Source organism: Acanthaster planci, linkage group LG11, assembly GCF_054643075.1.
Source record: "Acanthaster planci isolate LZ-2023a linkage group LG11, COTS_SCS, whole genome shotgun sequence".
NCBI lineage: Eukaryota > Metazoa > Echinodermata > Asteroidea > Valvatida > Acanthasteridae > Acanthaster > Acanthaster planci.
The window spans coordinates 5427203-5451718 of record NC_141787.1 but is presented as its reverse complement, the minus strand read 5'-3'; the positions used below and the strand labels follow the sequence as shown (position 1 = coordinate 5451718).

Sequence of the window (24516 nt, the reverse complement as noted above, 5' to 3'; positions counted from 1 at the left end):
AACATCCAAAAATGCACCTTTGTGTTTTAGGCCAAGTTTTTGGAAAAATATTGAAAGGGAAGCTTGGAACGTACGCCAAGCATAAAACAGTCTGGTCCCATCCTAATCGACAGTTCATAGTTTATGAAATAGATCCAGTGATTCAGGGAGTAGGTTCAAACAAGGCTTCCCCATAAATAAATGTAAGTTTATTGCTGACAGCTGTAATTTCTATTATGTCAGCTTTGAAGCAACCAACTTGACCTGGTGCACAGTAATCTGTCCCTTATTGAAAAGAGGTCAGCAGCGCACTGTGCCAGGTTCGTGAACAAAAGAAAGTTACATAACACCGCACAATCTGGGCTCTTGTTACAAGGCTGCAGGCCTGGCTGAAATACTCGGGTGTCAATAGATTTGTCTGTCAGACTATAATGGCCACCAGACAGTAATTCTTGTGCGTGTAAACGTCCATTAATTGAAATGATGAATTTTTGAAGAATTTTGAAAACTGAAAATCTTGAAAAATTCCCGATTATGTGCACTGCATTTTTCAAGCCGTCCGACAGCAAGTGGTTAATCTTACAGTTTTTGATCCCTGTCCTCAATGCAATGTAGTTGGGACCCTTTTCCAAAGAAATAAAATAAAGTTTACCAACTTAGTGGCAACACTCATTTACTTCCATAAATTGAGTTCAATTATAAAGTAAATCATGGTTTCATACATTCTTACCTTAAATTTCTTACATTACAATGTACACATTTAAGCTGAGGGCTCAGTAAGAAAAGTGAAATCCCACCGACAAAACCTTTGATATTTTCAAACTGCAAATTGATACAGGCCTCTCCCATTTTGCCATCTATTTGTATGGACATCCAAAATTTGCAGGAACATCATCACCCTAAATTTGACGTCAAATTTTACCTCAAAAAATACATGTTCCCTCTTCACCTTTTATCAAGGTTGTGTTTTCTTGTGGTATGAAGTAGTAGTGTGCATTATTTTGGTGTTTTGACAGCTAAGTCAGATATTTTATGGTCATTTTGATAGAAAGATGTTTTGTTAATTGTGTACCGATGGCTGGCCATAGTTTATCAGCCATAGGCAGGCAAACCAATGACAGGGATTTTAAGAGCAGACCCTGCGCTTGCATTTATATTGGGGAATGTGACAACATTTTAGATTTTTTTTTTTCATGTGTTTAATGGGATGAATGCTGTCCTTTAATTAGAGTTTTCTGATTTCTCGCTGTCTCACAACGCACTGTTTGCTCGGTCAGTTCAAGCCCTTTGATGTGGACTCTAATCCGTTGAGCAGAAGTACCCTTGCCCCATTGGCTGAAAAAGAGCCACAGTGGTAGGGAGTGTTCATTTTATTGGTAACCACATGATCATAACGCATGCATTTCTCAGTCGTCTGTACACCAGCAAAGTGCAGTTCCTACTGAAGGTGCCTCCATTGCTGGGAATGTTGCGCCCTCTCTTGGTCCCGCTCAGGGCAGGTGGACCAACTGATAGCACATGACAGCACGGTTTGTTTACACTGGCACTGAGGTATTGGTGGGACACGATTCGTCAAGCCCCCATAGGAAAGTGCACTTGTAAACAAAGCATGACATCATTAGGTCTGTTGATGTTCATTTTCCTGGATTCATGTGTTGAAGTTTTTGTCAACAGAGGGCAGCATATATATCCCTATCATGCCAGGCATATTAGTTTTAAAGTAGAGCACTTTTTACCAAACGTTGAGCAGGTACAATGTACACGTATCATATTGTAACTATAGTAGAATGCAGTAACTTTTGCAAAGGGGTTCTGCGTGTTTTTGTTTTTTTTTCTGTGATATATTTTTAGTTACTGTTGTTGAATTGTCCTTTCATTGGTATACTGGAGTGCATGCAAGTTGCTTGATACGCCATCATTTATGGAAGGCTTAGTCTGGGTTCATTACATTGCAACTGATGTCTAGGGTATCAAGTCATCCTGCCATAGGTTCAGAAAAAGGAAAGATGTCCTTAGGCATCATGTTTGTATAAAAAATATCACAGACTATAAACTGCAGATGACCAGCATGTTGTCTATTTTAGTGTTGGTAGCGGCCAGCGTAACCGGTGCATGCAGTCACAATGGAGATTGTCTGTTATACGTACATCATTTCCAGAAAAATGTGAGGGTAAAAAAAAAAAAGCCGCACCACTTTTGGATCTAGTTCCTGACCAGAAACCAGAGACTTGCTTTTTGTGTAATTTTTTCCAGCAATGGTTTCACTTTTTCATAGTAATTGCAATTTGGAATTATACACATGTAAAGTACTTCTTTGAGGTAATGCACAAACATTGGACCGCTGAATTAATTGTCCCCAGTGCTTCAATTAAATATTCATATGTACATCTTTCCGCAGGTGCCCTTTTTTTTCTCTAGTTTGACAATAGATATGCAGTCTTGTGTGAGAAATGGGGGGCTATTTGCTGTGGGTTTTTCGGCTTTTCGATGAAGTTCCAATTGGTGAACTCGTGATGTTCCCAGCGGCACATGCATTGTTTGCCAGTGCACGGAGTTCATTACAGTGAATTATCGCATTCAGTAATTATTCATTGGCACCTCATTGGACGGAATTATGTGAACGAGAACAGCGTCACGCGTAATGTGCCACGCCGAGTGTACATACATTTTTTAGGTGTTCTTCCTGCATTATACATACGTATGCATTTGCCATTTTACGCTTTAATGAGACCTGTATATAATTCTCGTTAATTCTGGACCATTTGCTGAGGTAATCGTCATAGATAATTCAGAATACATTAATATAGTATTTTTTTGGGGGGGTGGTCTTTTTTCCCACCAGCAGGTTTGAGAAGCTCAAGCCATCATTGCCTTGATGTGTCATTAGGGGACAATCACAAATTTGTCTTTTCGTTGTCTTTGAGTTGAATGATAACCTTTCAAACCAACTTGACTGACGAGCCTATTTCCGATGTCTCATTCCATGTTTCATTTCTCAAGAAAAATTGTTCATTTCCTGTTGTCTTCATTAGGCTTTTGTCTTCCTTCATATTTCAGTCGATTGATTTATTGATTTATCATACAACGGTGGCTCAAAAGGGGAAGTGACAACAGATTTTTTTCTCCTGTGGAGTGTGAAATTTGACCACGACCATTCACCCTAACTTGTACTTGCTCACATTTTCTGTTTTTCACAGGGTCGATTCAATTCAAATGCTTCAGCATTCGAATATTCAATCTGCCATTTGATCAACTCTTCAATATGAATATGATTACATGTATTAGATTCCCAAATTTCCCTTATGGTATGATGAAAATAATAAAATAGCTCCTGAAAACAACGATTGTGGACTGGAAAACAATTACCATTACAATGAGCAGTAAGTGTCAAAAGGTTCTTGACACTCAACAAGTTGAGAATTAAGCATTTTGTGAAGACAGGAGTCATTTTTTTTTTCTAAGTTGTCAGAAAACGTTGGGTAAAGGCCATAGAAATAGGGTCAGTCTGTAAGTTGGAGAAGTGATTTTCTGGCCTGTCCTATGGGGCAGCCTGTCAGTAAGCTGCTTTGAAAGTTCTTGTAACACCATAAAACAAGGTTTTAGAATGCAGTTTTGTAATACCAGGATGCACGTCACATACAGTCCCAATTTAATGACCTTTCATATTAATAAATGGGTTATAACCGGGCATTCACAGCGTATGAATTTATTGCCTGGAGTGTGTGTGGCTTGCCAGCCAACTGGAATGCTATCTGAGCCATTGCAAATGGTTCTCGCCAACAGGGCACCAGACTGTCATTCGGTTGTTAAATGATAATTCAGTTTGGCTATGACTACATGCTTGATTTCTTGTCTGTTTTTTTCCTTTATCTGTCGTGTGTAGTTTTGAGTTTCTACATGTTGTAAGTTTCAGAGTAGCTTTATCTCGGGTTCTTTCCATGAAAATAGAGGCACATTTTGTGACAGTTGAACACATTTTTAGAGGGATAGAAGGGTTTCCTTCAAATGAAATGGTGGTTAGTACTTCTTATATTCAGCTGTTTCAGAAGGTTTCAGAGCATTTTGAAGTTAATCAGCATGATCATCGAGAAAGACAGGTTTCATATGTAACAAACCACATGACGTTCATCATTATGGCCAAAATATCTAACTTTGGGGGGCGATCCATTCTTTCTGTGCAAGGGCAAACTTGTGTAAAACAAAATTGTATTATTCTTCCCACTTTGGTGTTAAGCACACACAAATGTAAAAATGTTGAACTATGAAATGTCACAATGAGCAGTGAGCGTGGGTACGAAATTCAAGACTTCACTCAAAATGTCTTTGCGTGTTGTTAGCCCACCAACATCTGCTTGTGATTGGTCACACTATTTTGCACACTGTTATTAAACGTCCTTTCTCATCTGTTTTTCGGCTTTTGTGCGCACAATATCAGTTAACTGTCTCCCCAATGCCTAGTAAACTAATCATGCCCGTAATTTCCCTCATGCACGCAACATTTTCTCCTGATTGCTAAAACAAGTTGGCAGGTTAATGGCATGATCTGCATTCTGCTTCTGTCTGAATTCTTCATCCGAACAGCAACCACCAAAACTGTGCCTGAAAAACTAGATTTTTAAAAGTCCTTTATACCAAGTAGGTAGATTTTTGTCCTTGAATTGCATCCCCAAACATCCTCCAAATCCCAGTGCACAGTTTGGAAGCATTAGTACATGTATCTGTTTAAGACTGTTCAGCCGTCTCAGTATTATGGAGGAATCAATGTGGTTTTGAAATTTGTACAAAGGATGTGCCATTTGTTTGTTGCACATTGTTGAAGGAATGAGTTCAGAAATAAAGAATACCCCATAGTTACAGTTACTAAAGCTTTCTTAACGATTTAGACATTGTTAAATTGGGGGTGGTAAGACCAGCTGCCCTGCCCAAACAAACAGTCTGATCAAAAGTTTGTATTTGAACTTGGAAAATTATTTCCAAATTCTCATATTTCCACTCTGATGCCTTCTTTATGTTTGAAGCACAAAATGGCCAATTGCTGCCATGAAAATGTCTGCGAAGCAAGAGGTAAAGGTTGCCCTTGTCAAAATATGGAATATTTGTATCATTCACTTGATCCCTGCGCGTGCTTGAACAGAGTGTAAAAGTACTCCCTCTCTGGTGAAAGAGAGAGAGGTTTGAGCTAAACCTTGAGTGCCATTGCTGCTGTATGCATGGCACCCGTACAAGAGCCGTAACTGGGGTACATTTTGCAGAGGGGCACTTAGGGTCCCTCATTTTCTGGAGGGGGACACTCAGTGGCTGGCTTTAGTCGCAGTTAAGACGCTGACCATGGTGGACTGTCACCAGATGTTTTTGCCTTCTCTAGTTTCAGAGGAGGGAGAGGGACACATGGGGGAACAAGCCTCGTGCAGGGGGGGAGGGAGGAGGGTGGGAGGGAGGGGGGGAGGGAGGGAGGGGGAGGGAGGGGGGAGGGAGGGGGAGGGAGGGGGAGGGAGAGGGAGGGAGGGTGTGCCCCCATACCCCCTTCCCCCATTTGTTATGCCACTGGCTCACACAGAGATCCTATAGGTCTATGGACATAAAGACAATTATCAGTCACATGTATTGAGTTTGCTCGAGTGGCTACTCAGAATACCGATGTTACTGCCAGATAACAAAATGCTCTCTTTTGTCCGTGCCTGTGTGTCAGTGTATTCCCTCGTCCTTGAAGGCCCAGTTTCATACATTTACTTAGCTCTGCTTTACAGTACATATGCATAAATCCCCTAATCAGGATTCTGTGCTGAGCGGGTAGGCACAGAATGTTTGTGCTTGCACGGTAAGTCCAGAATGTTGACTGTAAGCGCACAATTCTGTGGTTAGCAGAGCCATGACATGGGGTCCAGTTCACGCAACATACATGTATCAGCCAAGCATTCAAAGATCACAGTCGTCACGACTAAGTTCACCTGCCAAAATGCCATATTATGCATGGTGCTTTGACTGATAGCCAGTCAAATGCTTAACAAGTGAAACTGATGGACAATATTTCCTCTTCTGCTTCTTCATTGGTTCCAACCCCCCCCCCGCTGATTCATCTTCTTAATCTCATTCCCCCCCCACATTTCAAAGTTGGACTCCTCCCTCCTCCATTTCAAACCTAAAATGTTAACTCAGTTCTTCTCACTAATCCGAGTAATGAGAAAATAACGTGCTTTTTTTTTCTCTCTCTTTTTTGGGTTTTTGTCTCATCCCATCCCCCCTCTCCCCAACCATCCTCTTGCAATAACAAAGCACGCGCTGGTCACAGTCTCTCGCACTGACTGTCACCACCCTGTAATGGCGTTATCAAATATTAAAGTTGGATAATAATCCACTTTAAGTCATTTTTTCTGATGAGCACTTTTGGATTGGCCCGGCTTGTCAAGGGGGGCCCCATAATGGGGTATTAAATATTCAAAAGCGTGAATAATCGTTCCGGGAGTCACCAGCTCGTCGTGTGATGAGTAGGGAGAAAAAAAAAAGAAGAAGAAAGAAGCCGTAGAAATGAAAGGGGAGAGAAAGAGACCAGATGGAGAGAGAACTGGGGAAAGACGTGGGGTAAGCTGACTCCAGTGTTGTCCGTGGTGAATGATTCATGTTGACTGAGGCATAGCTCGACTTCCCAGCTGCACAGAATTTTGCATTTCTTGTCGCGACCGTAGCTTAATCTCCTCCTTGTGAATTAAACTTTAATTCTGACTCAAATGGAATACCCAGAATTCGAGGAAGACAGAAAAGCACAATTTTCTCTTCTTTTCCAGGTGGGAAAAAAATCCCATGATTATAAATGTTGAAAGAAATAGGTTTTAATAGAGACATGTGTAGGCAGTGATCTGATTGGCTTTTGTGAGGTGAGATTTTCATGCTAGAAATCCTTTGAATAAGAGAATGCAAAAGCTTGTCTTATGGTAGAAATAAATAACATATAGGGTAGATGTACATCTGGGTATTGAGTCTGAGGGGTACCAGTGGGGATTTTGTCCATATCATTTTTGATGGCCCCTAATATTAAAATTAGAAGCTCTTCAAGTTCTGTGTTTTTGAATTAACCGTGCTTAGAGTTGCCTCTAAGTTCTGTTGGGAGTTTTTTTAATCAAGGATGTTTTCACCTTAAGAATTTTTTCAAAAAAAGAGAAAGCATGCATGAGGAACACTGTAATGTAATTTTCCTAATCACCAGTGTTCAGATACATGCACGTTCATCTGATGTGAAGACACTATGATTTTGTTCACAGTCAATTTCCGTCCTGTCCACTTTTCGGACAATATAAGAACTAAAAAACTTCCAGTTATGCATTGTACAATAAAGCCCATCCATTAAAAGTAAGATAAAATTAGTTTCATAATTTTATAATTTAAAGACTTTTCAATTTCCTACTTTTCAGGGCGTTTTATATGCAAACCCTGTCGGTGGTGCTCAATACACTAATGTCGTTCTTTATTAAAATGGAAACAAATTAGCCATCCAAATTATCCATGTATATTTGTCTTTCCACATGCAGCATGATGAAAATAGCTTTTGAAGACTGCATGTAAAAGATTGCCCAAGGCAATATGTGCTTTTTTCCCCACGCAAAACTACTTTTTCTTTCATAAATTATTGGCGGGGGAGGGGAAAAATCCATTAAATTAAATTTTTCAGCAGAGCACGAACACGTGAACTTTCAGGTTTTGTTGCATGCTGCATACTAACGCAATTCACGCTCGTCAACTAGTGTGTGGGATTTACCTCTTCATGCACACGGTGCCATCTACCATCTGTGTCCAGGAACCACTGGGGCATGGACATCACAAGGGGAGTGGCAGTGGGGGGGAACCCTCTCCCTCAGGGAAAAACAATGAGAGATAAATACAGGGGAAGAGAATCTGAAAGAAAAGTTAGTGGAATAAACAAAGCCAGGAAAGGGAGTGAAAATCCCCAATTTGCTGGAATGACGTCGGGATTGAGGCACCCCTTCCATCGAAAATCAGTTTGCGGCCCATGAATGCTTTGCTCCCCCCCCCGCAAAAAAAGTCCTCCCTCCCCCACAAAAGAATTCCTGGCAATGCCTGTGCACTGGGGTTGAGATTATTCAACGTACTTCCCAAAAATTGGAAGCAGTGCTGGGTCCTGTGTTAAACCTGTTGGTGTGGGAAGGAATTATTAACCCCAACACTCCTCAATCCTTCACCTGTTGGAGGATTGAGGACTGTTAGGGTTAATAATGCAGACTGCAACAGAATGCTTTTGTTCATGCTAAACCAGTTTTATTGGTGTCAGACATCACCCAGAATGTGAAACGAGTCCCTTGGATGCTGACATGTTAATTACACACTTGGCAGTCAAGTGGTCCAGATGTCAGCAGTAGAAAGCATGCACCAGTTTGAAGAGCTTCTGCAAAGCACAGAAATAACCCCAAAAAAGAGGTTACCAGCAGGATTTTGTCTATTTTCTTAAATTTTGGGGTATTTGACTAATTATTAGATACCAATATTTTAATAGTTCATTTCAAAAGTGAATTATAATAGAGCAGTAAAATAAAAAAAGGGAAAAATACCATTTTTGAATTCTAAAAGCATTTTTCAAGGTGTAACAAGTGCTTGTAAATGTTGAGGCTGCTGAATGCATTGCCTAACATTACGGCTAAAAAAGACTTGTCCTTGACGTCTTTCTTTTTTTTACTATGCAAAAACATGTATGTTATGTTTCTGCTTTGTGAGAATATGATATATGGCTCTATATCTGACCAAATAAAGGGTCAAATGTTTACATTTTTGGGATCCATTCAGTCTTAACTACTGGCACAAGAAGTCACATGATAGCACTGCTCACAGCTGATTCTCAGTCAATTTGCATTTGTTTGCCAAGGTAGCCCATAAATTTGGTGAGAAATATATTCTGCCAGGTAACTTCATAAAAAATTGAATGCCAATGTAAACAAGTTCAAATCCCATTCAGGTAGCCCACATATGTCTGCATATGTATTAAGTCCCTCTGAATCATAGAGCACTAAAGATGTGTCACATCAAACTTGATAGGTTTAATGGCACGCCCGGCCAGAACTGTTTGTCACATTGAAGGATCATTGGAGATTAGTGGTCTGTTCTTGCAAGTCTGGGGTCTTGAGTTCGAACCTCACCTTTGTCAGCTGGCTGTTATTTATGCAGAGGGATGAGTACTCCTTCATGGGATAGAGGCATTGTGGGCTTTTTACCTGAACAGCAGAGGGTGCTTTGTCACCTTGCAACAGCTTCCCTTTGGACTGACGCCACTGACCGACAATTTTACTTGACTAGTAGTGGCGTGTCATTCCTCATTTGTATAATGCATGCTTTCCAAGGAGACGTGTAGACTGTTCCCAGTCCCTTTACTTTTGTAACTCCAACTTATTATGGAGGCAGGAACTAGGTATTCAGCCCAGTCTGTCTGTTCACTAACATTGTGTTAAGGCGTGCGATGTGCATACATGTGCACAGAGGCTGCAGTGAGCTGTTGCCTGTACATGTGACCTTGAGGAAAACCAAAGATTTAGTCTCTTTAAAGGAAAAAAACAGCCGCCGGTAAAGTGGATGCCGTGGTAGTCTGACGGCGCTTCATAACTTTATAACGTTAAAGGTGTCGTGTACATGCATTCATTCAAGGTTAGTATAAAATAAATTGAACAGGGAAAGAAAAGACCGAGGCTTGAAGGTTAAGACTAAGCTGGAAAATTAACAAAAGGAGGTAAGGGCAATAACAAAGGTCAGATGTAAGAGCGCCCCCTCCCTCCCCACCTCTGCCATTGTTTTGTTTGCAAAAATCACTGTTTTCATTGGCAGAGTCTCTGAACTGTCAATGGAATACTCCTCAATGAAGAGCACCACCCACTGTCTGATATACTCTGTCCAGCTCAGTCAGATTTGGAGAGTGCCCCCAATAATCTGCCCTGAGATGAGCACCCCCCTCATCAGTTGAAAAAGGCCATGTTGGTCAGGAGTGCTCATTTTGTTGGTAGCAATGCGACTGCAGTGCCTGGTTTCATATGTACATGTAGTTGTTCGTTAATCAGTGGTGTGCAGTTCCCACCAAAGGAGCCTCCGTTGCTAGGAAAATTGCTCGCTCTCTTGGTCCAGCTTTGAGACCATATACACGTGTATCTCTCCCCGTCCTGTTTTCCAACTTACCGCCTATCAGCTAATGTCAACATTTTTTCTGGCTCTTTTTTCTCCTGACGGCTCAGGTATTTCTGGTAACATCCCCCTCTCCCCCCCAGTCAGACTGAGCTATTGATGCCCTTGTGAGGTTCTTCTGTTCCATGGTACTGGCTTAATATTGGTACATGTACATGTATATCATCTGAGGTTTGGTTGGCGGACATTAGGTAGTTTTTGCCATGCTTGTACCAGGGAAGCTGCAATAGTTGACTTTTGTTGACCCCTTTGTGCCGGGATGCGTTAAGACACGCCGTAAAAATTGAGATCCTCAGCCCGCTTTTCAGCTATTATTCTCGGCACACGCTCGAGCGAACATGGTGAAAGAAAGCAGACCCTGGCTCTTGTGTATATGGTAATTGGTCTTTGTGAGTAGCCCAGAAATGAAAAGACCGAATTTGCATCATAATCACCAGCTTTACAATAGTTCCCCCCTTGAAAAGAGGCAACGGGAATGTGGAAGCTTGAGTAGAGCCGCATGCCACCGAACCATCTGCCTTTTCACTGTGTAATTCAAAGCGTGCAGAGCATGCTGGGCCACAAACCGAGAATTTGCGGTTTGGCAGGTGGCCTTCATGGCCAAGTGAGGCTGGAATTCTTGGAGTCGGCTTTCGGAAAGAAATTCCTGCCGAGAAGGGGTTAAACAATTATGTGAAAATGATGACATTAAATATCATTTAGTATGTTCGTCAAGAAGTTGAAACAGTTTTGTAGATTACATCAAAAGCCATTTAATTGTTTATTTTGAAGAGACCAATTCTGTCCATCTCACCACCCAGCGGTATTTCACAAATAGTTTTGGTTGAAATGCAGGAGACCCACATAAAAAGGGATTCCAGCATTTCTGGCAGTTGAAATTAAGTCAGTTATGAGTGTAGGCACAACTTGTGCAAATAAAAATTGTGTATTTCATAGTCTTGGCCTGACTTCAAGACAGATTGGCTGTGATCTGCTTGTGATTGGCTAGTGATTGTGTGGCAGGGCCAAGTTTCACTTGTAACTTTATGTATTTTTTATTGTTTAGAAGATAGGAGTAGTGCCCTTTTGTGAGGAAAACAAGATTTATGTCAGTCTCAGTTGGATATCCCCCCCTTGGTAGTGTGTCCCCCCCTGTTTGTTTACTTTAGCCCACAAGATCCCCTATAAAGTTGCCTCCTGGTCAAGGCAGTTCAGTACAGCAGACCAGTAGTGAAGTGTGTACAAGTCAAATATTGGTGTCTGAGTCCTTATTAATTCAGTTTCCCTGTGACCTTTTCCTCAAAGATCCTTGGTTTAATTAGAGTATTTTGTTGTTTTGCAAGTTCCCCATTGTGTGCCATTTCTCCATTACAATTGCATGGTGATTACTTCCAGACCCACTTGTGATCTGACATGTCATTGACTTGTCAAATCTGTGGTCTACCACCACTTATGAAGAACCCATCTTTACCTTACAGTTGACTTGTGATTGACAGATCAGGATCAACATGGCTTAGAACGGACTCCAGATCATCCTGTCACCTATCATATACTTATGACAACTTTGACTGCAATTTTGTTTTTCCTGGTTGTTCCCTTGCAACTAGAGAAAGAACCGTAGCAGTATGTGCAGCTTTTGTTTTTTTATTGGAGTGATGAGGCAAATTGAGACAGAGGGGAAAGCTTTTGTGTTAAAATAGCTCAGTTTGTGTACAAATTTTGCCTTCCAAGTAATTGGCTGGTGCCCAATGAGATGGAAAATCTCCAAAGGCCTGCACAGCGAAATGATTTGTGTGGGCATTGTGTCCCGATCCGCATTTACCTTGAGTTTCCAAATGTGGCACAGCAATTCCACTAAGAGGTATGTTTTTATCATAATTTGCGCCTTCAGAAACTGAGATGAGTTTGTAATGAAGTTGTTTTAATCGAAGGTCACGTATGGTCTGTATTTAGCTGTCTTGAGATGGCTACGCCTTGTGAGTAGAGTGTTGATGACTATGTGCTGTTATGTACGGTCCATTTTGCATGGGAGACTTGAGCAGAGGGGTCTTAACTCTCTTGAAGGGGGCACTGTGTGGGTCCAGTTGTAATTTTTGCATGCACATTGTGAATAGATGAAGCAGCGAGCGGTGAGCGTGCCATCACAAGTTTGTGTTTTTCCTCTGCCAGTCAGCAGCAGGGAGGGAGGGGAGAGATCGTCCCTAGCCAACTACTGGGAGGTGGTTTGTTTTTTTTGCATACCGTTGTATTTTTTTGTAACTCGCAGAGGAAACCGGGAAATCCTAGGGAAATGTTAAGTCGGAAATTGGATTCTTGGCAATCACAAGAAAAGTTACCTGTGGTATGAATACACATCCACTCCTTCCCTTCAAGAGGATGAAAACTACTTTCATCTGTGGGATATTTTATTCTGATCCTTGCCTAGGCTTTTGCATTGGGAAACTTTTGCGGTGATATTTCTGTACCTCCTCAAAATCCTAGCTGTTGAGGCATTTTTTTTTGCTGAGAATCATTCTGAATCCTCCAAAGTCCTTTACTCCATACCAGTTACCATTCTAAGTTGCTAAGTAATAGAGCTGGCTTTGATCTTCCTCAATCCTACAAAATCCTCTTAAAACATAATTATGGATTTTGAAAGATGCGGGGTTACTGATGTGTGAAGTAATTCTGACTTTTGCTTACAAGTCGGAATACATTGAAAACCTGCCATTGGAGTTTGAAGGTTGTGGTATTGGTTGGGCCTAAGCCCTGTGTAAAGTTCAGGCTGGTCCAAGCAGTCCTCAATCCAGTAGAATAACTTCAAAACCTGCGAGTTAATTTGGATCACTCAGGTCATTACGGAATGAGTAATATATTTTGTATTGAAGCTCATGTACTATGTCTAGTTTGGGTATCATATTGCGCATACTGACATAATTCACACTCGTCAACTAGTGTGTGGGATTTACTCTTTTTGTGGGCTTGGCACCATCTACTGTCTATAGCAAGAGACTTAGGGAGTGGTGGGGGGATCTTCTCGCTCCTGGAAAAAAATGATAAATAAATACTGGGGAAAAGAATCTAGGAGAAAAGTGAGTGGAACAAAAAAAAGGAAGGAAAGGGAGTAAAATCACCGATTTGCTGGAACGACATTGGATTTACCCCCCTCACCCTCCACTATTAATAGTTTATCTGTTTGCGGCCAATGAATGCTCTGCTCTCCCTCACCCCCTGGAAAAGTCCCTGCCCCTGAAAAAGTCCTGCAGAATGAGTAATATGTTTCATATTGAAGCTCAGGTACTATGTCTAGTTAGGATAATGCTTTTACTGTCATCTTTCTGTGATACAGCGGTGACGTGGCCAATTTGTTTCCTTGAGTTAATACATATTCGGTGAAAACTTGGCCTGTGCGCTTTACACAAGAGGCAGGATCCAGGTTTTGGGTCAAGAGGGGTCATTAAGCTGTCAAGACAGGCTAGAAGACTACATGTACATGTACGTCTGTCCATGGTCTGTCCGTATTTGATTCCTTTTTTGGTCTATTCTTTGCAACCTATACGTAAGAGGGAGGTTTCATTGCTCTTTAGAGATTCACCCGTACCCACGTCTGGATGCCGGATTGCTCAAGGGAAATAGGTGCTCCTGCCAGTCAAACCCCTCCCCCATCAGCATCACTTGGCATGCCCGTCGGAGTTGGCCACCAACCATATCCTCTGTTTGTCATTGCTTCTCAACAATTGCACATTACCTTTCACTTGATTGGAGATAAACACTTGTTTCAAACAGAAAGAGATTGTAATCAGCCTGGCGATCAGCTACACAGGAAAATGGGCAAGGAATGCAGGTGTTCGTGGCAGAAAATGAAGACTCATTTCACATTGGAACAGAAAAAATAGCAGTAGAGTTCAAACAGCAGTTTCGCTCTATTCACACATTATTTTAGTTAATTTATGAAACTTCTAATTCAGTATTTATTTTGTAGCATTTCATTCATTTGTGTATGTCATTTTGCAGCAAGTTCCAAATCAGTAGTTTGAGTATGTTCACTTGACCTGAAGTACATTTCAAGTTGTTTGCCAGTGGTTTTATCAGAAGTGGACAGTTGTTTGAGTTTTTCCAGTCACATCTCTTCCATTTTGAAGATTCTTTTTTTTTTCTTCCCCCCTTTTTTTTTGGGGGGGGGAGTGGTTTGTAACCATCCTTGAAACTTGTAAGAGCTGTGCTGCAGCTCTGTGTTTTCTTCTCCCAAAACCACAAGCCTCTAATTCAATTCCCTTTCCTCGGGCATGTGCACTTTCTCTAGGACAGTTCCATATCCCCATCTCGGACATGCAGTTACTGTTGAATACAGAACCCTCTTTACAGGATTTGTCCGGCACAACTTGTGAACCTTCTAACAGGATTGTTTGCCAATCTTGGTGATAGACCCTGGAACGGCCACCTCAACAGTTGAGCAATTTCTCCCCTACCGTCATTTAATCCTGTGTCAATAACTTAACAAAGCATCACGGGAGAATAATAGAAAGTACTGTACGTCCCGGATTGTACAGTACCTTAAAAAAAAAGCCTTGTAATCCCATTACAGAAACCTATGAATAGTTGTCAAGGAGTTATTACAGAATAGGCCTGCGATAATGTGCCGCATTAAAAAACAGACCGGGAAGTCATTTTTGATTACCTTTTAATGGACAGATCACTTGAATAGTACGTCTGTTCGGTTTGTGCCGGACACTGCCGGCTAGGAACTTTCAAATTTTCTGCCCTGCATTCTCATTCATTAGGAGATATTCCCCGGAGACTCATAAGACTCACTGAGCGTACACTAGAGCTCTGGCAGTTGATCAGTTGGAAGCGGGATTTTTTGTTACATATTAAGAAGAATATCATTGCTTATGCCCCACAAGGTTTTTTTTTTGCAGTCCGGCAATTATGTGCCACGCTGGCTCCCGGCGTGAGACCCCGTGTTGAACATCTGCTCATGAGTTGCTGTTCACGGTACGGTTGTGTATGGGGCCTATGTCAGACATCGTCGTCATCATCATCGATAAATGAGGAAACCCCCCCCCTTTTAAATCTAACCAACATTTACCGTTGAGAAGCGACATATTGAAAGAAGGCAGCGGACGTCCGCAGAGGTTGCTGCAATAATAGGGCCCCTCCTGGGTACAGAAAAAAAATGCTAGCACTACCATCCTAAAACCATATGAGCAACCCCCCTCTCTACCATGTATGAGCTCTCTGATTGTCCACGATCAACTCCGGACAATGGCCCCCGGACAGCCGCCCGCTCAATACCCACACATGTTCACGCGTTCACTTAAATAGTGTTTTCATAGCGCGCATCAGCTCGGCCATTATGAGCCGTGTTTGTCTGTTTGTATTTGGGAATTATGTTGTGGTTTAGGGCCATTCAGGCAAACGAGGAGGCATGGGTTATGCCACACCGGTCATGCGTGTGATACATGCAGGCTTTTTTTTTTTTTTTTCAATTGGCACTTTCAGCTTTACCTAGGGGTAGCAGAGATGATGGGGGATTGAGGCAAATTTATTCATGGCTTGTCTAATTGCCGCTTGACTCACCACCGGGACAGTGATTTCCCAATCTGTTGCCCCATTCTCAGCAAGAAACACTTTCGGGAGGGGGGAGAAGGGATCTCTCGGCATTTTGTTGGGCCTAGAGACACATTGAGCCCCCCCCCATTTAAGTGTAGCAAATCATCTGTCATCGCAGAGATCTGTCGACCATTTGTTTTAATACAGCAGCCCTCTTGGAAGGGTTTTGTGCAATTTGAATTCAGTGACCTTGACTGCCCAGAGCAGATATTCCCCAAAGGAAAAGGGTGCACCTCTACGATGGTGGCCATGCAAGCCTTCAGTTGTCAGCAGCAGAGAAACAGTTGTACCCTTGTCATGCCAACAGTTATGGTGGTCACCATGCCAATTTTATGGTTAATTTTTTTTTCTTCTTAAGTATTTCTGGTAATGAAACCAAAGATTCCTCAAAACTACCCTGAGCACTGAAGAAACCTGTAGAGAGGAGACAGTGAGAAGCCGTCACAGTTTTAGAGGTGGGAGGAAAACTCCAGACGAGTATTCTGGGTAAAACCCACAGAATCAGGCCGGGACTGAAAAACCCAATGCACATGTGGACCAAGCCAGGAATCAATCCCAGGCCATAGAATTGAAAGGCGACCTGACTGCACAATTTTTTTTTACCATAGTGTTATGAATTGGATCCTCCTGACCCAATTCCATGAACTGAAGGTGCACTGACCTGGGCCAGGTCTTGCCATGGTCCGTACATCTGCACCATCCTTCGCTCAAGGCTTTCTACACTGAGGTTTGTGTAGAAATTGTCAATATTGATAGGCCAGTAGTTCTTCACACAAGTAAGGCAGAGCAATAAAATGAACATTCCTGGTCAGAGACTGAATTTATTCATGACATTTTAAAATTTTGTAAGTCACTAAAATCAGAATGCACGAAACAGCAAAATGGCATGTCATTGCTTTATTGACAAAAAAAATAGTATATTTAATAGCTAAGAAAATTTACACTGCTTATTTTTGTAGTCTTAAAACCTATCAACTTTTAGAACTAACATCACTTGATGTATGTATTACAACATACAAAGCGCTGTTTGGAAGTGATTTTTAAAAAAATTGTTGTAACCACTGCATTAATGAAGTTCAAGAATTTCCCAAATTTTAGAAGAAGATTTGACAAGGCATCGAAGCAAAACCAAGAAGTACCCCGACCAGTCCAGTTGTTTCTGCATGAATGCTTGTATGGTCAGAATCTTGCCATCTCAGTTTGTTGGCGATCAAAACACCTCGCCGAGCGGCCAGGCAAGATTTCCAAACATTGCGTCGCATTCGACGGCACTTCTTTCTATTGGCAATCAAATAAAGATGATGTTTTTTGAGGGGGGGGGATGGTTGGACAACAAACAACCTTGTTTCTCTCCCTCTCAATTCTCCCCTCAAATCTTCACTAAACATATTAGTGACTTTGCTTTTTTACAGAAGCTTTTTCCACCACCCCCCCCGGGACTCTTTTCCATCTCTTTGAGAAGAATGAGAGCAGTATGCCTCTCCCTTCACAATCAGCGATGACATTTAATTCGACAAATGGATCCGAGAGCCTTCATCTTCCTTCCTGCTCCCCCATGCCTTCAGCACTTCCCTAATATTCTTCTGTATTCCACGGCCCCCCCCTCAAAGGAGCGAGAAATAAAATAAGGAAGAAAAAAAAGAAAACTTTGCCCAATCTTGCTGTTAAAATGCATGGCTCTCCCACGATATCAAAGTCAATATCTGTAATTGAGTGTCGCCCGCAATGAAGTGAAAGCTGTGCAATTGTCCCCCCCTTCTCCCCTGCCGACGGCCCCCAAAAGAGATGGGGCGCTGAAAAAAATGAAATTACAAACCTCGTCAAATTGCCAGTGACCGCTCTGAACCTTGGAGGCACAACAAGACCGTTGTCACATTGTGCCACTAGCAGCCTGCGCGGCTAATTGCGGGAACATTTAGTTCCCATTAGGACCACGCCGTCTAACCGCGCGCTGGTGGCTGGGATCAATCCTCTTAATTTCCCCTCCAATTTGTTAAATTGGACGGCATTTATTTTTGCAAACAGACAGGGGACACGAGGAAGTTTGCTGCGTAGTAGCAGCCGACATGCATAAAGGGTACAGAGATTAATCACACATGCATACATTCAGACAATTATCTGCAAATGTCATGCCTGTCTGAAATGCTGAAACTAACAAAAGGTTACAAATTTGGCTTCAAAATACCGGTACCCTGTATGTCTTCAGTTCACCGCGCACACTCCTGTGTGTAATAAAGGACATTCTTACTATTAGTCTATAACATCAAATGTGGCTGCCCGCACGACACTGTTTAGTTTTGGGGTTTGTTTCTGGGTTTTTTTTGTCAGTTTGGCATATTTTTCTAACTAAATGTTTTAGAGAAAAGTATAAAGTAGGAAATATAAAGTCATGTCAAATATTTGACTATATAAATACTTATTTTTACAAAGATCTACAGATATGAAATATTTTCAAATAATAAGTTAGTAATAAAAGCTTCTTGTAAACCAGAGTTATCTTTCCGGGGTTATGATGAATAATATGCGCATATATTGTGTGGTGTTGTAAGCGACAACCCTTTTGGCTTGTTGACCCAAACTATTTGGATATTCAGTTGCACAGAATACCCAGTATTTTAATATTCAGCTATGAATATTGACTCAGCCCCCCCCCCTTTCAATAGAGTTACCAAATTGGTTCAATCAGCATCATGGATCAAGTGATTTGTTCCATTCAGGAAGAGGAGCAATGAAGATAACAGGTAGTGCTTTGATTGCAGGTACAATGTACATGTAAGTGCTTGATACATAAACAACGGGCTTGGTTGTCCAAAAGGCAGCTACTGTTTCTGGTGTGTGTGCAGCTAGCTACAAGTGTCCATTGTATGGTCATATGGTCATTCTGGGGTTTGGCAGCTTGTCAGTGAAGCCACAGAGAGAGAATTTTATTTTCCACCTTCTGTTCGTTTTTGGGTCCGTGGGTCCACTGACTCCTTGGCTACTGCATGAAGAAACTTCTCAGTCAGCCATTGAACTGAATTGGCTCAGGACATCAGACAGATTACTCACTAGATCCAAGTGGAGGCACCTAGCAAAGAAAGGTGTGAGTGTGCCAACAGTCAGGTGGATGGACACAGCTTCTTCCCAAGGGAAAGGAAAACTCACAGATATGTGAGTGGCTGTATGTGGAGACCTTGGACGATACATGCACTGGTACCCTGGTATCATTACATCAGTCCAGTCCTTCATTGGTCACCTTTACACCACTGCTTGGGGGAGAGTGCCCCCTTTGTCCATGATCTAGGCCCTGCTCTGGCATGCTTTATTGAAACAGTACACATCTCAAGGCATCCCTGTTCATTACATGCCTCTTCTTGGTTATAATCCGGTCAAAGAAAGACAGCTTGTAGAATAAGATGTTAATATTTTACACAACGGTCTTTAACAGAAACTTTTTCCTCTGCACAGTTAATCAATTATTTGATTATCTTTATAACACCCAGCATAAAAAAATTGACAAAAGGCAAGAACTGCATGCCCAAATTCATTGAAATCAGTGTCATAATTTCCAAGGATGGATTTTCACCAGGGAGATATTAATTAATTTTGGATTAATTAATATCTCCCCAGCACAAATCCATCCTTGAAAATAGTTGTTTGCGGTGCCCGCTGCTACATCTGACTTGAACCAGCCAGCCGACACCAATAAGCTCAGTGGTCAAGTGGTTAAGACATCTGCACTAGTAAACAGGAAGTCTTGGGCTCGAGTCCCACCTGAGTATGCTTGTGGATTTTTAACAAGCCTTCGGGGGCATACACTGAGTGTACAATGTTACAATACACTTGGGCAGGGCAGAAATCCATAAATTATCAGTGTCGTAATGCTTCATGGACTCTGAGAAAAAAATCATAACTTTGTTAGCAAGGAAGGCAAAATGCATTGGGAAAACTGTTGGGGGTGGATTTTATCCCTGCCCCCAACTGTCCCTCTTAGGCTTAAACTTGGTGTCCCATGAACAGCTGTTGTAGAGTTTTACCAGCTGAACCACCCAGACATACTTGTCGATGGCCTTCCTAATAATGGCCCTGTGATTGAATCTCTGCCTTTCAGAAATGAATCAAATTATAGACATGGTGCCAATAAAAATGGACTTTCAGCAGCAGATGCAGCTTGGAAAAGTAAAGGTTTAGTTTGAAGACATTAGTAGTGGTTGCCATTGTGAATGTTTCTAACCTCAGAAATGAGTGCAAGTGAAAGCCCGACAAAGTTTGACAGAAACCCCCCACCATCTCTTTCATTCCAGTGTCTTCATGATCCAATTTATTCCGTAATGGTAACATTAGTGGTAACACAACACCCGTGAAAATGTCAGCTCTTAACAGTATGCCTTGTTTGGCTTGTGGCAAATTTTTAGTCAAATTGCTGTCCCGCTTACGGCCGGCGCGCAGCAACACCGGGGCTAGAGAGTTGTTGATAGAGTATCAATGCCCATCGCTTAGGGCCACTTGCTCTTTCGCGTGGACCCATCCGCGCGCACAAAACACCAGCCGGTCCCCGGACGCTCATCGGGAGATGCGTTTCCGTATCGCGTTTCCCAAGATCCTCTTTGTGCGCGGACGTGTCATCCCTCAAATTTGGCACCAGGGAGGGGAGGTGGGAGAAAAAAGAAAGAACAGGGGAGATAAAGGAGAAGCAGGTTCCCGCCATCTCCTCGCCACTTACGTGGCGGATTTGCCCATTGTTTGGTGGGAAACCCGCGGGGGTATAGCTGTGTTCCGCTGCACAATGCAAGGAGAGAAAAAAAAAGAGGGGGGGCTAAGAAAGAAGTACCGAGGTTCTTGTCTGTGATTTGATCAGAAAGTGAAGAGCCCCCAGGCCTTTTAATCCCAATCTTCTTGCTTATTTTTCAGAGTCTCAAAGCCTGTGGATTTTTTTCCTTCAGCTCCTGCTTCTTCTTTACCTCTCTCATTTTTGTCTCTCTCATTTCTGTCTCTCTCGATCTCACTTTTCTCCCCTCTTTTCTTTCGGCGCGATCGTACAAATTGACTTGGGTCAGTGGGAGAGGGAGATTGGCTTCGTGGCGTCAGGACCACAATTGGGCTCTTACCGAAATTAGTGCAGACTTAGCGCAAATAGCTGCTCAGCTTAATTGGACACTGCAGGTGTAAATGTGTGTGTGTGGGGGGGGATACATGTATGTGGGCTGTTAATTCATTTACAGAGCCTTGTGGCATATGGTGAAACAAATCGGCCTGCAAGAAAAGTTTGAGACTAGTGGCTGGGCTGTTACAATGTTGGTGTACTTGCTGCTTGAACAAACACAGGCACAAAATGCATACTGTGAAACTGCTCAAGGGTTTCTCTCAGGAGATCTGTGTTTCATTCGTTTGGGTGTGTGTCATTGCTTTGACTCAGTCGATGTCATCTGCACACCTTGTTGTTTCTTGTCAATGTTTTTGGTGTCGGTTAGGATCATTGTCAGTATGACATTGTCATTGTTTTATTATTGTCAATATCTTTCAATATCTTTATCTCATGCTTTGTCCATTTTCAGTGTCATATAAATCGTCCTTAGAGTCACCACTTTCATCCCCATCATTGCCATTGTCGTCACCCTCTTGTCATTTTTGTCATCGTCATCCCCATCCCTGCTGTGATTTTTATTGTCCTTACCGTCATTTTCATCCCGTCATCGTCATTAACATCAGTTTCATCACTGATGCCTTCCCTTTCTTGTCTTTTTTTCTCTTCATCCTCATCAGTGTCATCTCCACATTTATCACATCCTGTCTTCATCAAACAGACTTCCATTTTTTTTCTTGCTCCAAAGCTGAATTCTAAAGGCTCATATCCGAGTGCATTGTGACAAATACCTCTGGAGAGAGCGCCACACAGAAGGTGAATGGGATTGGGCAACTGCAGTCTTCATATTCATGCATCTAATTAAGTTACTTTAATCAACGTTCCGCAGAAAGAACCTTCCAAATTGCTGGGATCGTTGAAGTCCTTCCCTGTAATTGCGACCTGCATAAGTGGGGGGAAAATGGTTGAAGTTAAATGTGCACATTCCGACAAACGGAGTTGGCTTTATCAATTGGAGGGGAGTTTGTTCCGACGGAGGAGACAAATGATTGTGGATGAATGAGGACATCCCACGGGTGAGCCTTTGGAAAGGTTTCTTCTTTGTCAGATCTTGATAAACCTTCACGCCAAACGTATTTGGATTTGTATCCCATCCAAGGGCAGAGCCCACTCAATAGCTACATTTGCGGAACCGCTATTGGCCTAATGAATCACTTCAAAGTTTCTCCATTAGAGCATTCCCGGCTGCCGTTTGAAGTCATAAAAGAAATTACTATTGCCACAAACCACAAATGCAAGAAATTTACAAATTGCCATATTGTAAAGAGCCAATCTCAGAAGTCTTCAGGGAGATTTTTTTTGGGGGGGGCATTATTGTGTGCATCTTGTAGCATTCTTCTTGGTTGACGTTGAGGGATGAAAATCCTTTTGTCCGCCTCTGCCGTATCGTAATGTTTATTTTTCCATTTAGTCCGGAAGGAGATTGCTGAAGGCTTTGCTTGATAATCGGCCTCAGTGTATCTGCAACCGTTTCCTGTCTGCTTTAGAGGAAGAGTTAATCATAAAAAAAAAATAGATGAAAGCAAAGATGGTCGGCATTGGGCAGAATTTCAATGTTGGTAGCTCTGCGCTTGGGAAAAAAGGATGCTTACATTTGGAAATTCTCCAGGGCCGGAATTGTTGGAGAGAGGGGAGAAGTGACAGCGTGATTATCGATAAAACTCTGGGATGACATTGTTTCCGCCACTCGCTTACAATGGCTTAGCGTCATTTACCACGGCAGCTAATCGTCTTGGCTGGCCGGCCCGTTGTTGTGTCAGGACAGTTATCGTGTTTGCTTTGCGCTTTTATTCTTTTTTCTTCTCATCCGCTGCTTTGATGCCTCAACGGAGCATTTTCATAAAAGCTTTTACTGTCAGCTATCATTGTCATTTTTTTTGTGTGTGGGATGGGGGAAGGAGATAGATTTGTCTCAAATGGAAAAAAAAAAGAACAAGTTTCAGCTATATCTCTCTCAATTTCTCAAATCTCCTGCGGGAATCACTCCTTACCATTAAGTGAACTCAGAAAAGAAACAAGAGGCTTTCCTTGGTTCTCGATACTGCCCAGAATGATTCCAATGCTTTCTGACGGAGGCATCAGTCTCCTAATGGAGAATCAAGTCCCAGCAGACAAACCTTTGTGGAGAAGACCCATTCCCCAGGCACCCATTACAAGCTCATGTCTGTTTATGTAGTTCACTTGCCGCAAAGCCATGTAACTCTTTTGCTTCTACTGCCTCTCACTCTCTCTCCCTTTTCATGCGTCCCTTTCCGTTTTAATTCCACCATAGACCTTTGAATTCTGGCCTGTAATCCACTCATTTCTGCCCTCCCGGGAGGACACAGGACTTGCCAAGGAAAAACCAATATTTGTGAACCCAAAGTATGTTAGGGGAAAAGCTGTCTTAGTGCTGCGCTCTCAAAGTTGAAATTAATCAAAAGGGGAGTCTTTATTGCTACTTTCTGTCCAGTTTCCATTATTCGCTGCTGTGCTGGCTGCCCTTGATGCAGCAAATGACCTTGCTGCTTGCTTGATTGGAAGCAAGGAGCCAATAATAGAACGCTTGGTATTATCAGCGTTGACTGTGACAAGTAACCATACTTCTTTGACTAGCATTTGTGAATGAGGTGTGTCAAAATGTCTGTTCTAGTAACAAGACAATCGTGTTACATTTTGTGCAAACGTATATTGTAAATCAAAGTTTGAAATAATTTTTATTGAAAAAGGAACATTTATTGTGTATTTTAAGTGAAGCTACATCGAGATTTTAGTTACAGTTTCATGTATTTTGGTCGTATTTGTACAGTTGGGGCAAAAGTTTACATACAGTTAGTAGAAGAATAGTTTTCCTCAATTTTTTGCTGTTTGGAATAGTTTTGCAAACTTTTTCCTTACGAGGTCAGACAAATTGTATCTCAACATAATGGTCATAGTGTGTACTTCAATGGAAAATACTTAGACATTTATTATGGTTCAAAATATTAAAATGTCTGAAAAAATCCTTTTGTGAAAATGTACATTAACCCCCTTATCGTCGCTCAAAAATGCATAGGTTTGCTGTGACTACGAGATGTGACAAAAAATTCAGAAAGTGGCACTAAATATTAGGTTTGGAGTATTGTAATTGTTATTTTTTGTAGATATAAATATGAATCATATAAAAATATATGTCTCTGGGTGTTTTATTTGAGGCATACACCATGTACAGTAAGTAGAGACCCATCTTGTCTGTCCTCATAAAAAGAAAAGTTGGTAGGAATAAGTGAAATGGTGAAATTTGAGGAAAGCTGTTTCTGTTCTACCAGGTGGATGTAAACTTCTTGCCCCAACTGTATCTTTATTGTTGAATTCGCCAATTGTTGGAGGACTGAGTACTTTTGACATAAAGTTTGAAAATTGGAAAACGTGGTGTTTCGGTATTCACTTGATGCATCAAAGTTCCACATTTCCTAGAAATAATGAGAAAATTAGAAAACCTTACGAAGCTATATAGCAGATTCCATAAAAAATGTGCCCATTTTATCTGAGCTATGCTACAGTGTTGAGAAGATGTGATATTTATTGAAATAAACATGGCGGTTTGAATCCAGAAATTTGTAAGTTTGTAGGCCCCTTGTTGTATTCAGTTGCTTTGTATAGATGCCTAAGTGCATTGAAACATGAGCTGGTTTTAGTTGCCCAAGTTGGCATCC

General features: G+C 41.8%; 1 protein-coding gene across 4 annotated transcripts in view; it reads left to right on the top strand.

Annotated features, from left to right (window-relative positions):
* LOC110987540 (ATP-dependent DNA helicase DDX31-like) overlaps positions 1–24516 on the top strand; it is a 50245-nt gene that overhangs the window by 12884 nt on the left and 12845 nt on the right. Inside the window, exon 15 of one of the 4 annotated variants that reach the window (XM_022250340.2) lies at positions 10200–10544. The exons of the other annotated variants lie outside the window; for them this stretch is intronic. Coding sequence (XP_022106032.2) covers positions 10200–10212 — 13 coding nt within the window. The 3' untranslated portion in view covers positions 10213–10544. Of the gene's footprint in view, positions 1–10199; positions 10545–24516 lie in introns of those variants that run through there. 4 annotated transcript variants of the gene reach the window in all.